General features: G+C 50.0%; 3 protein-coding genes across 4 annotated transcripts; 2 read left to right on the top strand and 1 right to left on the bottom strand.

The window, feature by feature from the left end:
* Window positions 1–67: 67 nt before the first annotated feature.
* LOC118833745 (sesquipedalian-1-like) lies at window positions 68–1,527 on the bottom strand (the record flags this gene model as incomplete). Its single annotated transcript, XM_036741133.1, has 2 exons — window positions 68–818; window positions 1,215–1,527. Coding segments are annotated over 2 exons (903 nt in total), but the record flags the coding sequence as incomplete, so codon positions are not given.
* Window positions 1,528–1,881: 354 nt separating this feature from the next.
* CD2BP2 (CD2 cytoplasmic tail binding protein 2) lies at window positions 1,882–5,973 on the top strand. Of its 2 annotated transcripts, none has more exons than XM_036741135.1 (7): window positions 1,882–2,112; window positions 2,680–2,790; window positions 2,970–3,105; window positions 3,757–3,914; window positions 4,110–4,530; window positions 4,848–4,954; window positions 5,069–5,973. In XM_036741135.1, exons 2-7 carry the CDS (start codon window positions 2,719–2,721, stop codon window positions 5,177–5,179), a joined length of 1,005 nt encoding a protein of 334 aa, XP_036597030.1. In that variant the 5' UTR covers window positions 1,882–2,112; window positions 2,680–2,718; the 3' UTR covers window positions 5,180–5,973. The 2 variants fall into 2 exon arrangements, with proteins under 2 accessions (XP_036597030.1, XP_036597029.1); XM_036741134.1 differs by having other exon boundaries at window positions 1,882–2,012.
* Window positions 5,974–10,396: 4,423 nt separating this feature from the next.
* Window positions 10,397–14,505, top strand: SPN (sialophorin). The gene is made up of 3 exons (XM_036735160.1): window positions 10,397–10,474; window positions 11,260–11,376; window positions 11,792–14,505. The coding sequence occupies exon 3, from the start codon at window positions 11,852–11,854 to the stop codon at window positions 12,983–12,985; it is 1,134 nt and encodes a 377-aa protein (XP_036591055.1). The 5' UTR covers window positions 10,397–10,474; window positions 11,260–11,376; window positions 11,792–11,851; the 3' UTR covers window positions 12,986–14,505.
* The last annotated feature ends 784 nt before the right edge of the window (window positions 14,506–15,289 follow it).

Consider the following 15,289-nt stretch of genomic DNA (forward strand, 5'->3'; position numbering starts at 1 on the left):
TTTTTTTAAGGAGGTTGGGGCGCAGGGATGGAATGGATAGGTTTACAACAGACACTGACCAGAGGAGTGCTTAGCTTTGGGACTTTTATTGAAGTGTGCTTCCGGCTTGTGTGAACTTTCTTTATTTTAGTTGTCCCAAGATTAAATGTCAATCCCAGATGTCCCTTAGAGCGCTCTAGACCTGCTACATTCTTCCTCTCCCCCAAGCCCAGGATTCTGGTTCCTCCCTCACCCAAACTCCATGAGGTCCATTTGCCTCCTGTTGGCCCTGGACCTGGCAAGTGCCTGGATCTCTTCCCCAAAGCGCTGGTGCAGCTCGGGGAAGCCAGAGGGGGCTGGAGAGCAGGGGAGGCCCGGAAACCTGTCTTCCTGCGGGGGCGCCTGGGGTTCTACTCCAGCCTCTTGGCACACTCTTTGGTACTGCTCCTGTAAGGGCTGCAGGAGCTCCCACAGCTGGCTCCATCCGGCCCAAACCAGGGCTTGAAGCCAGCCGTCTAAATCATCCTTCGTCTCCGCCGCCAGTTTGTAGCTCCGGCCGCCTTCTGCGGAGGCCAGGATGGCGAAGGCGAAGGGCTCGGCGGCGCTGTCTCGGGGCTCCACCCGGCAGTTGTCCAGCAAGATAAGGCCCAGTGGGGTCCGATCCCCTTGGTGCTCCAGGTAGTACAGCAGATTGCCGCGGAGGATGAACCAGCGGCGCTGGTAGCTGGAATTGCGGGTTCCCTTCTTCAGCAAGGTTCCCTCCCGGTCTGGGGCCCGGGCGCCTGTTCCCCGAAGGTAGCTAAGCACAGGCTTCCGGTGCAGTTTCATGGCAGCCAGACCTGAGAAGGGACCATGCGTTCAAGGAAGGCGTGGGGGAAAACGGAATCCTGGGGTTGGTGGAGCAGGGGCAAGGCTTGAGCACCCGCTGTATGCAGTGTTCTGCCCTGGAACCTCGGGGAAGAAGGCTGTCCCTGCCTTGGTGAAAATTCTGTCCTAACACAAGACATTACGCTAGTAACTCCCACCGGGGCCCTCAGCTGTTCTCGGTACCTCCGGTGCTTGAGGTGCGAGTGAGCAAGGTGGGCAGCGGAAACCTGAGCCATGGCGGGGGGCACTTGGGTGGGGGGAGGTGCAACGGATGGAGCACTGGGCAACTGGGACTCCAGTCTCATGGGGTGCAGCTGCAGAGGAAGCTGGTGTTGGGGGGCTTGGCTCCACTCTCACTCTGGGCCTACCTGAGAGCAGGGGGCGGAGGGTCCCTCCGGGCTGGGACGTTGAGAACAGGTGCGGGGGCGGGGCGGTCGTCCTATCTCGTGATGGCTCCCACCCCACCCCAGGAACCAGGAACTCCTGCGGGGGACCGGCCCCTGGCCAAGCGGTAGGGCGAAAAGAGACTTCCTCCTGGGTCCTAGAGGGAACTAGGTTTTCAGGGAAGACTGGAGGTGATCGGATAATTAAGGGGGATTCCCCAGGTTTCCCTTCAAGAGAGAAAAACTGAAATCTGTGTTCCTGCCCTGAGAGTGAAGCTGGGAAGGGGGATAGGATGGAGGGGAGGGAGGAAGGTCAGAACCCTAAGAACCCTGTATTCTGGTTCAGGCTTAGGCAAGGGCAATCGGGGATGCACCTTTCTCCCTGTCCTCTCCCTCCTTTGTGCCCTATCCCACTCCTGTGTCCCTTCCGGACACACACTATTTCCGCCCTCAACACTCCAGCTCAATACTGCCAGGAAGGATCGAAGCCACTTCCGATCAGTTTGTCGCAACTTCCGCCCTCACTACCATTCCCTTCGTCCCCGGAGAGTGATGTCATCCCTGAAGTTTTTAGTTTCTTATTTCCGCCCTATTTCTCAACAAAGTCTTTCAAAGCGAGTGAAGCCACTTCCGGGCAGTTTCCACGCCTTCCGGGAATCTCTTCCGGTTGACTCCTGAGTGGTGCCCTGGATGTAGCCCCGGCGATACCGTTCCTTTCCCCCCGCCCCACCTCCCCCTCTCCTCCTCTCCTCCTCTCCTCCTCTCCCCTCCCCGGAGCCCCAGGTGAGGGCGCGCACGCGGAGTGAGCCCCGAATCCCGCGGGGTTCCATCGACTCCCTGCTCATTTACATATTAAGAGGAGAAAGGAGGGGCGGGGGCGCTTGTAAGGGATGGACCGGGAGTTGAGGCGGGTTTAGGGTAGGGGTGTATTGACCGCTGGGTCTCCCTACAGTGGGCCCCGAGCCCTGGAAGGGTCCAGGGGGTCGGGAGTGGGGTGGCAGGGTCGCGAGTGTGCGCGACCAAGGGGAATCCCTGGTCCGCGACCGCAGCCCCCTGTCACCCCAAGTGTGAGGTGGCTCGGGAATAGAAGCCATCCACCCTCTGGGAAAAGATGAAGGCCCCAGATGCTAAGCCTCCTCCCCCCAGCTGTCTTGCCCGACCGTCTGTGGGCATCCTTTCCCCTCCCCCCATCCTTCCCCAAGTCCAAGGCGCTCTAGTCCCGCCCCTCCCCCCCATCAGGGGTCAAGGGAGCTTCAGGAGACTCAGATGCAAACTCCCCTCCCCCCACCCCTTCCCTCCCTTTCCTTGTTGACCATGGAGATTGAAACACTCCAGGTCCGAGGACGTGGTGTACTTTCCCGCTAGGGAGTGAATTCTGAACCCCTAAGCCCCAGTTAAGTACCTCACCCTGTTTTAGGGCTTTCTGACCCTGGGGCTCCTTTTTGCTCAGCTCCTGGGAAGGACCCGATCCTGTCTTACAAGTCCCACCATGCCCAAGCGGAGAGTGACCTTCCAGGATGTGGGAGTTGAAGAGGATGGAGAGGATCTCCCCAAAAAGAAGGTGAGGGGGTCAGGATGCTTGGGTTTCCAAGATGTGGAATGGAGAGAATCTCCCCAAAAAGAAGGTGGGGCAGGGTCAGAATGGCTGAGTCCCCAGGTGAGTGGGGTTGGAAGGGACTGAACAGGGCTGGACTTCATAGCATTTGGGTCTGCTGCATCTAACCCTATTTCTGCCTGTAGCTGGTGGATCCTGTGACAGGAGCAGGGGGCCCTGGGAGCCGGTTCAAAGGCAAGCATTCTTTGGACAGTGATGAAGAAGATGATGATGAGGATGGTTCTAGCAAGTATGTCATCCTAGCCTCAGAAGATGTGGAAGGTGAGGCCATGGAGCCTAAGGGGCCTATGCTCCGCCCCCACCCCCCCACATTCTCCTCAGCTTCAGGCTTGATTCTTGAAAGTCGAAGGCAGATTCTTCCCAGAGATAAACGTTCCATAGATGTTTATTAAGTACTGGTCTGTGCCTAGTGTGGTGCCAAGATATGGTGAGGGAAGGCAGGGAGAGAAGATACTAAGTTTAGATCAGACACAGCCTCAACTTTCAGAAAGCTCGCAGCCCAGTAGTGGTACCCTATCGTACATGATATTGATACAGGCATTAAAGAGATGCAGAGTGGTGGTATGAGAGGTTCAAGGGGGAAGGCCATTAGAGACTAGAGTATCATGGAAAGCTTCATGGAGAAAATGGTGTTTGAGTTGGACTTTAAAGGATGGCCAGGAATAACATATGGAGTGCCTGAGTGAAAGCTCAGAGAACAGAGTAGATTGTCTGAAGCTTAGACTGCATGGAAACAAGTAATATAAGCTCAGAGAAGACAGGGCAATAGCAGATTGGAGAACCCTGAATGCTACTAGGCAAAGGGATCAATCAGAAGGAAATAAGGATTTTTGAGAAGAGGAGTGGCAAGGCAGTAGGACTTAGGTGTTGCTTCCCTTTTTCTTGCACAATTCTGGGTATCCATTCATCCAGGTCAGGAGGCGGCCACACTCCCAAGTGAGGGGGGTGTGCGTATCACACCCTTCAACCTTCAGGAGGAGATGGAAGAGGGCCACTTTGATTCAGACGGCAACTACTTTCTGCACCGGGATGCCCAGATTCGGGACAGCTGGCTGGACAACATTGACTGGGTTAGGGCCCCTAGGCCAGGAGACTTGGGTCCTGGATGGGGAGTGATATATTTCATTTGTGAAATGGGTTAGAGACCAAGATTGAGAGGTGGGGGTGCCCGGTTTGGGGGCAGGGACTAGGGAGCAGTATATCTGGATCCTAGGAGGGATAAGGCCAAAAGGTTTAAGAAAATAACCTGTCCTGTCTCGTCTCAGGTGAAGATCCGGGAGCGCCCTCCAGGCCAGCGCCCTGCCTCAGATTCAGAGGATGACAGCCCTGGCCAGACTCCACTGGGCCCTCAAGCCCTCCTAGAGGGTCTCTTGGAGATGTTGTTGCCAGGGGAGACAGTTGCTGGGGCACTGAGGCGTCTGGGTGCCCGGAAGGGTGGTGAAGGACCCCAGCGACCAAATTCCCCACAACGATTAGACCGACTCTCAGGATTGGCTGACCAGATGGTTGCCCGGGGTAACCATGGAGTGTATCAGGAGACCAGAGAACGGCTTGCTGTGAGGCTGAAAGCACTGGGGGGCCGCACTCCAGGGCAGCCAGACACAGCACCTCGTCCTGTCCTGGACATGTTTGCTGAAGAGGTTGGGGAGGGGGAGCTGGAGACCCCAACCCCAGCCCAAGGAGGAGGTGAGGGTTGGAGGCTTGGGACTGTAGATTCCTCTTGGGGCCTTGGAGACTTGGAAGGATATAGGTCCTGAAAAGATACCAGAAGGAGACTGGGAACCCATTTGGAGAGAATGTGGGGACCAGGTTGGGGTGTGAGGAGGGGCAGAGTTGAGTGGGGAAAGTCTGGAATCTACGGATGGATAGATGGGATTTGAGTATATATGGGGGGATGAAGTGTAATAGGATAATAAGGGGAGACAGAGATGGGTGGAGTGACCTTGGGCTCAGAAGGAACAGGGCAATGTACCTGAGAAGGCCTTCTCTGGTTGTCCTTCTAGAAGCAGCTGCCATGGGAGATGGCTTGGCTGATGTGATGTGGGAATATAAATGGGAAAACACAAGTGATGCAGAACTCTATGGGCCCTTCACCAGTGCTCAGATGCAGGTAAGGATTCCCTCTCTCCCCAAACCCTACCTATTTTCCCCCATTCCCCTTCCTTGGATTAGGTGTATTACCACTAGCACCCCCACACACCTCTCTTCTTCCCTTTCCCCCTAGGCCTGGGCAGATGAAGGCTATTTCCCGGATGGTGTTTATTGCCGGAAGCTGGATCCCCCTGAAGGCCAGTTCTACAACTCCAAACGTATAGATTTTGGTCTCTATTTCTGAACCTGTTTTTATTTTTTGGGTAGGAGAAGAGGGCTACGACAAGCACGTCCAGGCTACACTTTCAGGAAGAGGCCCTGGGCTTAGTCTGGGACTTGAATGGACCGTAGTTGGGGTGGGGGGGAATGGTACCAGTCTTGGGGGGGGTGCCATTTCCTGTCTCAATAAAAATCTCTAGTTGTGTAAAAGGGGTGTCCAATGTAAGGGAAGGGGAGAGGGCATAGTTACACAAAGAGCCTGATTTCCCTTTGTTCTCCACCCTAGAGAGGTGCTCCTGCCTCAGGCTGGTCAGAGTGGGCCTCTGTTCCCAAATCCCAATATCTTGGTCCGTCCCCGGCCTCCCCTCTTCTCTTATTTCCTCCATCCCCCTAGATCAGGCCTTCCATGAGATGGATGGAATGGTCCTTCCTAGGGCTGGCTGTTTAGAAAGGTGCCTATCCTCCCAGGAGTTCTGTGCTGACTTTGCTACTGACCAGTGTGTGACCATGAGTACATCGATGACTTTCTCCTCTCTGGGCCTGTGTCCACATCTGTGAACCTGTATCTAGTACCATGTTGAAGGCTCCCATGAGGGAAGCCTGAGCTTGATCAGGATACCTGGGTTTGAATCTCAAACTGCCTGGCTATAGACCTGCCTAATTCTAGTTTCTTCCCTGAGCCTCAGTCTCCTAATCATAAAATGGAGATAATCATACTACCTACCTCACAGGGTTGTTGTGGGGAATGCACTTTGTAAACCTTCAAGTGCTTGAGAAATGTGACCTATTGTAACTCTTTAAGATGCTGTGTCAAGGGAATTGGTTTGTTTTTTTTTTCATTTTTCTTACCTTAATTTGGGTCAGATATGGAAGACTAGGGCAGGTGGAGGGGGAGGATGGGGAGGGAAGAACCCCAAAACATTGAATGTTAGATTTCAAACAGGCCTCATTGACTTAAACCAGGCCAATTCCCTCCTTTTATAGATTGGAAAAAAGGGCCCAGAGCAGAGAAGGGATTTGCCAAGGTTATTCTTATAAGACCCTGGAAGAGTTGGACCTGAAGTTTCCAGTCAGTTTCCTTCCATTCTCCTCCTCCCTTGGTCAGAAACAGTGAAATGACGCCAAGGTTCTCTTTTGGGTCCAGGGGCCTCCTGTTTTCTGGAGATGGTGGGGTGCAAACTCCTGTCTCCCCCCCACCCCTTCAACTCCACCTGTGATAAGACCTCAGTTACTTATACAGTCAGTAGATGGTGATCGGTTATGCAGTCATTAAGCGAAGCAGTCTTTGCCTTTGAAAGAACTTATATTCTTCTGGGGGATACACCATCACACAAATAAACACGATGTCTATACAATAATTGGGGAGGATCAGCAAAGACCTTGGAATTGGCACCTGAGTTCAGCCTTAAAGAAAATTTGGGATTCCAGGGGTTGGAGGTAAGGACTGAGGATGTCCCAGGAGTAGAAACGTGAGACAGAATGTTTTTGGGAAATGGCAGGTAAGCATAGTGAGCGAGAGTTAATGCCAAATAAGTATGGAAGGTTAGTCTGGGGCCATATTGTGAAGGGCTTTAAATGTCTCATCCAGGAGTTTGTGCCGTATCTTGTGATTTGACTTTCCTTTTTGAAGAGCCATGATATCAGGGAGGTGATGACGTGACTTGCAACTGAATTTGATTTGAGCAAGGGAGGGCTGTGCAAGGTCACCAGCCTCACTTTCTCCTCCAGAGCCATCTGGGTCCAGCGGCCAGATATCGATCAGGACTAAAGCAGGAGGGAACCACTGTAGCATTGAGAACAGAGGAATAAAGAATGTGGTCTGAGCTGTGCTTTAGGAAGATTAATTTGGTAGCTGTATGGGGGATGAATTGGTGAGGGGAGAGACAAGATGTAGGGAGACCAACTGGGAGACTATTTCGGTTTAGGTGAAAGGGATGAAATATAGATTGTTGTGGAAAACATAAGAACAAGCAGTTGATTGGATGTCTAGGGGGAGGTGGTACATCATGATTCCAAGGTTGATAACCTGGGAAGGATGGATACTACCATCACCACCATCCTGTCCTTGCCCGTCCGGAAAAAAAAAAATTCCCAAGCAATCCAGTCCCTATGCCTGAAATTTCACCATTGGCAATACTTTCCTCTAGGTTAACCATTCCGCTTTTTAAGGACCGAATTGCAGTACTCTCATATGGAAAGTTGTTACGAGTATTCTATACCTTAGAATCCCTGGTCCAGACTTTGTAGTCAAGCATAGTGCTCTCATGGGAAAAAAATTAAGGGAAGGGGGAAGAAGAATGTTGAAGTTGAGCGCTTGACAAGGTAGGGCAAGCCCCTGGGGTGTATGAGGCTGTAAAAGACCTAGCTGACCTTAGCTTCCCACAACTGCTCTGGAATCATGCCTTCAGCTACAGGGTTTTTGCTATTTATTATAGCTACATTTTTCCTATCACTGAACTCCCAGTTGACCAACAAGCCTACCCTGTGCTAGGAATTGGAAATAACAAAGATAAAGAAAGTGAGCCTATCCTTGCCCTCAGGAAACTTTCTTTTAAAAAGTTTTCATTGATGTCTTTTGTTTTCTACATCACCATGATCACACAGTATCCTTCCCCTTGTCTGAAAGCTGTGTCATATAACAAATATTTTTTAAAGACAAAAAAAAGGGTAAGGGGGATCAGCATAATGGATCAGTGTGTATCAGAAAACTGTTTTGCACATTTCTGGACCTCCTACTTTTGCAAAGGGGGAGGGAAATGTCTTGTAGTTCTTCTTTTGAGTCACGCTTATGCTTTCTAGCTTTGCAGTATACACTTTTTTGTTTTGCTCTTTCCACGTAGTTAGAGTCATCACGTATACTGTTTTCTTGGCTCTGCTCACTTCACTCTGCCTGAGTTCGTGTAGATCTTTGCATGCTATCACATTCATCCTTTCTTACAGCACAGTAATTGTCCATTACGTTCATGTACCACAATTTGTTTAACCATTCCCCAATCAATAGTCATCTATTTTGTTTCCAATTCTTTGCTTTCACGAAAAAGTGCTGCTATATATATTTAATTCAATGACTTCCTTCAGGTATAAGCTTAATAATAGAATCTCTGGGTTACGGAGTATGGATATTTTAGTCACTTTATTTGCATAATTTCAAAATACTTTTCAGAAATGGTAGTTTTGAGTCAACACACACAGCGGAGAAGCCTCCTTTCTAAGTAAACTCTTTTGAGCCTGAGTATCCTGGACCTTCACAAACTCCGAACTGGCTTGAGCCCTGAGTTCAGAAATCCTCCACTGGAACTGGATGCCCTGGCTTAGCTTCTGCTCTTCCCTTCTCTGATCTCATCCTCCAGTCATACCCTTACACTCTGTCTCACAAAAGGGCAATTTTCAGGGATGTACTTAGAGAAAGAAGAGAAGTACAGAAATAATACACCAGAGCAAGGTTGTTACATGTTGCTAGAAAAGATCTGCCCACTCAGACTGGATATTTACAAGGTATTTATATCTAGCTTGTGCTTTCTTGGCCATGGACCCCTACGAGAGTCATTTTCTACCCCAGAAGGTAGGCTCTTGGGATTGAATCCATTGGTTCACTCCAAAAATTCCAGGCTCCTCAGCCAATCCAGAAGCCTTCTTAATAGATGGCCACATTTTTACCTAATCAACAGCTATCTAATACTTCTTTGCTGGGGAACACAGCCAGTCTTTGACTCTGCGTCTCTAAGGGAGCTCTCTTTTCTGCAGTACTTCCTAACCTTTTTAGCATAAGAAAATGGTTATCTAGACTTGTTTTTGACATCCACCATTTCTGGGATATGCCCCACCCCCAACACCCACTCAGGTGATTGTACCTGATCAATACCTCTTGTGTGAGAGAATACATAATGACAGAAGGCTATTTTAAATCAGCCATGTTATTACAATGACCTCTGCATAGATTTGAAAAATGGTATCATTATGACATTTAATCTACTGAAGGTCTGTTTGATTCAGTTAAAGGGCTGCACGTGAGGACCTAGAAGGCCACATGTGGCCTCAAGGTTCCCCATCCCTGATTTAGTTTGTTACACTGAGCCATTTGGTTAGATACATCTGTTTGTAGTAATCAGCCCTTCCCTTTCCCGCTTCCATTCCCAAAGGTCCACATGTTGAAAATCAGTGTCCTACAGTACTTTCTAATTTACTTCTGACTCAATTCAGTGTATGACCTTGGATAAATTCTTTCCTTCCTTTGGGTCCCACCGCCCCCCTTCCTAAAATGGGGTGAGACCGGTTTTGACATTCCAAGGTTTGGGCACCGAGGGATGTTCTCTTCAGATGGTGCAATATGTCTCATGTCTCCAGACTCTGAACGCCCAACATCAGGGTCACAAGGACTACATCACATACTGGGTTCCTTGGATTAGATTGAATGGTGTTTGCCCAGGTGCAGCCACAAAAAGAAGCAGCCCTTCTAGCCTGGCCTGAGCAGTTTGTCCTGCTGTCCCTGAGGCCTTGACTGTGTGCTGGGATGCTATCAGCTGGTCTGCCATCTGTGTACCTACCTGGGGCTTTGGCCTCCCTCCTTACCCAGAGAAGTTTTGGTTACTCACTACCCTATGGAGATGGAGAAATCATAGAACCGAAGGTTAGTAGTGATAATAGAGCATAATGTAACAATATTTATATAGTTTTAAGATTTTCAAATTAGTTTCCCTGTGAGGTAGATAGAATAAGTATTATCGTCCTCCCTTTTATAGGGAACTCTGAAGCTCAGAGAGGTCATTATTTTCCTAAGGTCACACAGGAAGTTAGGTGTAGTGTTGGGACTAGACCTTACGTCGTCGCCTCTTCCCAATAACTGGGGCCTAGTTCCCTCAGGCTGCCCAATGCTGGACTTTGCATCAAGATCTGTTAGCTCCTTCTGCACTCACAGGATCGTAGATTTATTCATTTTGGAGGGGGGAAGGCAAGGCAATTGGGGTTACACAGCTAGTACGGGTGTCGAGGGTCTGAGGCCGGATTTGAGTTCAGGTCCTCCGGACTCCAGGGCCAATGCTCACTGCGCCACCTAGCTGCCCCAGGATCATAGATGTATAGCCAGAAGTGACTTTGGAGATCATCTAGCCCAGTATCCTTATTTTACAGATGAAGAAATCGGGGGTTAAGTGACTAGCCCACTGGCACAGGAGGAATAAGTGGCAGAATCAGAAATTGAACCCAAGACCTCTGAATCCAAATCCAGGGGACTGAACAAGAGTGCCTGGGTAGTTGGGGTTCAGCTTGTGTTCTTCTCTGAGCCTGCCCCCCGGATTATTCTTTCAAAGGAACAATGGTCCTGGTAGGGAGGAGCTTACATATCTCCTGTTTTCTGTGGGATCTGGGGTCGGGGGTGAGGGGGTTGAGGAAAGCCCTAGGGGAGGGTGTGGCTTATCAGCAGTAGTGCCGGGGACCACAAACACAGGAAATGGCTCTCCCTGCCTCTTCTTTCTCTGTACCCCAGTCCCGCCCAGGTGGGCCCTGCCCTCTCCCCCAGTGCACATGGAGTTTCTGAAGCCCTCATCACTTTGGTCCTTAGAGAGGTGCAGTCAGCTCAGATCCAGACTAGCCTGGTACAGGGGAATTGGTTCTGGCTTTGTCATTAGAGGACCTGGTTTGAGTCCTATCTTTGACACTTGCTACATGTGTGTCCTTGGACAGGTCATTTAACTTCTTTGGATCTTGGTTTTCTCATCTGTAAAATAAGGGGCTTAGACTGGATGGCCTCTGAGATCTCTGCAGATTCTAGATTAATGATCCTCCCCTGTCCCCAATAATCATTTCTGTTCTTCAGCTCAGAAACAGGCAATTTTTATTCCAGTTCAGACCCCATTTCACACCACTGAACCAAAGATTCCCCACCAGTTCAGACCTAGGCATAGACAAATGTCCCCCCAACTTGGACCCAGAAATACACATCTCTGGCTATGTTGGCAGATGGGAAGGAGAAGTTACACTGTGGCACTGCCTTCTTTACACTTTCGCCATTGGGATATGGGCAAGTTAAGGGTGCAGTATGTTGAGGGAGGAAGGGTGGGGGCCCCTACACATAAGGGGTGGAGCTAGGGCCACTTCCTTCTCTTTCAGGGGGGCCCCAAGCTAGGTGCTGCCTGTCTTGGTTTAAAAAGGGCTCTGAACTCAGACGGACTACCAGGTTCCCCTCAGGATCTCCAACGACAGTTGTGTGAGAAACTCCAACTGAAGGTAAGAATGAAGGTGGTTGAGACAAGGTTAGGGCTGTGACTGGAGCCAGGGCAGCCCTGGGCAAGGCTGATGCTAAGAGCATCCTTCAAGATAGGAGTAGGGAACAGGGCAAATTGGAGAAGAGGTCGGTGGAAAATCCTTGTCCAAGAGGGTAATAGGAGGGTTGGGAGTTGGGGATCAAGGGCTCGATTGGTCACTGGGTCTCAAACTGAAGAGAGGGTTCCTAGGGAGAGTCAGAGCCAGAGGTGCTCAGTGAGTGGGAGGGCATTTATGTTGGGTATCTCCACCCTGATAATTTCTGAGGCTGGAAAAAGCCGTTGAACCACAAGCCCAACCAGGCAGCTGATGGGGGTGTGGGCAGAACAAGGAGGGTGTTCTGGCCTCTGTAGATCCCTCCTTGTATCTCTCCTCACAGGTCTTGACTCCCAGACACCCCTGAACCTTTGTGGGTCCTTGGGAGATCCTACCTGTTGTCATGGCGATGGTGTCCCCTCTGTCTCTGTTGTTGCTCCTCTTCCTCGCTAAGTGCCGCTGGGTCTCAACAGACTCAACAGCTGCCACTCACTCCCAGCTCCCGGATATAACGTCTGTGCCAGCCTCCTCCTCAGATCCGAGCTCTTCAATCTCTCACTTGCCCCGGGAAGCCACATCCTCACCAGCATCAAGTTTAGCTATGGTCCTCGTGTCTTCTCCAGCCCCAGATACCAGGCCCCCGACATTCATGATGACAGAGGCCAGTGATAGCACTCCTACTGAGGTGGCATCCTCCACCGCTTTGGCTTCCACAGCCCCTGGGCTGACCCAAGTGGATAAGGAAATCCCCACTAGCATCCAGGAATCGGCCACGCATACATCCACTCTGGCTGCTAGTGTCTCAGATGGAGCTGCCATGGTAACAACTCCCTTCTCCACATACCCTCCCTCTGATACCCCCATAAGGAAGGAGGAGGCCTCCCTCACAGAGCGGGAGAATACCACTCTCGTCACTGAAGAAATGACCTCCTCCAAGGTTATTTCAGTCTACACGACCACCTCCACCATGACAAGAAATTTCCAAGTGACCCAGACCACCTCCACATCTTCCATCTCATTGACCAATGTGTCTCCTACAAACAGATTGAAACAGGATAGAAGTAACAACCTGCTGGTAATTCTGATTGTGGTAGTCCTGGTGGCAACTCTCTTGGTAGTCCTGTTCTTAATGTGGCGTCAGCGGCAGAAGAGAAGGACGGGGGCTCTGATGCTTGTGGGGAGTGGGAAACATAAAGGAGCTGGGGATGCTTGGGCTGGACCAGTTCAGGCTACAGAGGACCAGGCTGCATCTGGGTCAGGAGCAGTGGAAGGGGACACAGGGAATCTTGAAGGGGAGGGGACTGGCCGTAGGCCCACACTCACCACCTTCTTTGGCAGGCGGAAGTCTAGACAGGGTTCTGTGATGCTGGAGGACCTGGAGGCTGGGGCAGCCACCAACAACCTCAGAGATGAGAGTGAACCCCTTGTGGAAAACATGAATGGAACTGTAAAGGCCTCTGAAGCTGATGGCTCAGGTGCTGATGGGTCAGTAGCAGGAGATGGGAACTTGCCCTCAGCCCCAGTGACCAAGGTATGAAGGGATGAGGATCGGCGATCAACAGACATTCATGAAGGTGTTTCAGGCATAGTGCTGGGCACCGTGAGGCAGGTGTGAGGTAGAACCTGCCCTCAAGGAATTTAGCTTCCCCATTCTTTGTCAACTCTTTCAGTCATCTTAACAATTTCTTTTTTTCATCCTTCATCTTCTCCATGACCATCATTTTCATCATCTTCCTCTTGACCATTATAGTCACTGAATATTGTCTGGGAAACACAGGGTCTCGCCAGTAAAATCTTGATGAAGTGAAATTTCTGGACTGCCTAATTTTTAAGAAAAAGACAGTCTTGACAAGCTTATGTCATGGATTTGCCCAAAAAGACTCATCCAGGATCTACCATAGGAGCCATCAGCTGTGTTTCAGCTCAGGACATTCGTTCCCACTGGGGCACTGACATGCCCCCTGTATCTCTGACAGAACCTGCCCCACACCTTCTCTATTCCCTGATTCAGTGGCCTAGTTAATGACCTGTCATACTACTAATTTTTATCCTAATGAGGCTGACCCCAGGACTGGCTGAAGCCATAGCTGAGGTAGCTTTGTAACCGGCTTCCAGCCTACCACACATTTCACATTACTATACTTCATGCCTTCTGTGGTTCAGACAAACCGACTCACTTGTTCCTCACATATATAATTCCATCTCTCATCTCCATGCCTGGAATGCCCTCCCTCCTTGACACTGACTTTTGGAATCCATAGTTTCTGTACAGCTTAGCTCATATGCCACTTCCTACGTGAAGCTTTTTCTGATCCTCAAAGCCGTTGGCGTCTCCTCAACCAGAGCCAAATCACCTCATGTTTATATACAGATTCTGTATTTGCCTGTGTGTGTATCCAGTATCTAGTACCTGGCCCAGAGTAGGGATAGGAATAGGAATAGTGACCAGATCTCTGATTTCATTGGTACAGAAACTCCTAGAGAGGCTTGTGCCTCTACAAAAGCAGGCCAGCATCTTCTCTGCAGTGTATTGCCTTAGTGAACTGCCTAGATGTTGAATGATTTGCCCTAGTCGCACATACATGTCATAGGTAGTATTTAAACCCAAATATTCCTGGCTTTGAGAGCAACTCTCCAACATACCAAACTCTGCACAGCCTCTCAGTAGTTCATTTAATCTATTTTTAATAAATTCTTGTTAATTGATTGATATTTACAGGCATCAGAGCAGTAAAGAGGCCTTGCTCAGTATTCCCCAGGCAGCTGGGGGAATGTGAGAATCCAAATCATGCTGTACCTGGAAGGTCTGCACTGAAGGGTTTCTTCAGAGCTCCCTGGGTGGGGTGAAGGGATAGGAGTGGGTACCAGGAAGAAGCCTGGAAAGATAGTGGAGAGGGGTGGTACAGAGAGAATGTTGATAATGTTACTGGGAGGGAGTGGGGTCTGCAGCCCAGGGGAATTGAGTAAGGAATGAGGTGACACCTCTCAGCTATGGTTGTGGGAGGAGATGGGGGAGGAGTGGAGGTCTCTTATTTGTGGTCCAATAAAGAATTCAAGAGTTTATTAGAAAGGCAAAATGTGGTTCTGGATTATTATTATTTCATCCCAGAAGTTTCTTTGATCACTTTTCCAAAGAAGTTTATTCCCTTAACCAGGGATGGGGAACCTGTGACCTCGAGGTCATATGTGGCCCTCTAGGTCCTCAAGTGCGGCCCTTTGACTGAATCCGAACTTCACAGAACAAATCCCCTTAATAAAAGAATTTGTTCTGTAAAACTTGGACTGGGTCAAAAGGCTGCACCCGAGGACCTAGAGGGCCACATGTGTCCTTGAGGCTGCAGGTTCCCCACCTCTGCCCTTAACCTTTCTATTCTTTCAGTTTCCTACTTCATTCTGGAAGGGCAACTAGGTGGCACATTGGATAGACCATGGGGCTTGGAATCAGTAAGACGTTTCCTCATGAGTTCAAATCTGGTCTAGCTGTGTGAAGCAAGTCACTTAACTCTGCCCTAGTTTTCTCGTCTGAAAAATGAATTGGAGAAGGAAATGGCGAACCACTCTAGTATCTTTGTCAATAAAATCCTGAATGGGGTCATGAAGAATCAGACAAGATTGAAACCCTAAAACAAGACTCCATTCTGGGTATTTGGAGGCTGTGCATCCAGGCTTTGAGCTTCCTTGCCTGGTGACCTGGCCCCATCCCTAAGCCCCCACTAACCACTTGGGACTGGACTTCATCTGTCTCCCTTGAATGAGCCTATTCAAGCATGTCTCTATTCCTGAGTGACTGTCCTAATACAGGAGAGTAAACTATGACCACAATAGGGAAGTCAGACAAGGT

Source organism: Trichosurus vulpecula, chromosome 1, assembly GCF_011100635.1.
Source record: "Trichosurus vulpecula isolate mTriVul1 chromosome 1, mTriVul1.pri, whole genome shotgun sequence".
NCBI classification, from domain to species: domain Eukaryota; kingdom Metazoa; phylum Chordata; class Mammalia; order Diprotodontia; family Phalangeridae; genus Trichosurus; species Trichosurus vulpecula.

Bases quoted from the DNA above. Each gene is read 5' to 3' on its own strand.
- CD2BP2 (XM_036741135.1), top strand. From the start codon at position 2,719: ATGCCCAAGCGGAGAGTGACCTTCCAGGATGTGGGAGTTGAAGAGGAT. The intron at 2,791-2,969 runs GTGAGGGGGTCA...TTCTGCCTGTAG, and splicing joins AGGATCTCCCCAAAAAGAAG to CTGGTGGATCCTGTGACAGG. The intron at 4,955-5,068 runs GTAAGGATTCCC...CTTTCCCCCTAG, and splicing joins TCACCAGTGCTCAGATGCAG to GCCTGGGCAGATGAAGGCTA.
- SPN (XM_036735160.1), top strand. From the start codon at position 11,852: ATGGCGATGGTGTCCCCTCTGTCTCTGTTGTTGCTCCTCTTCCTCGCT.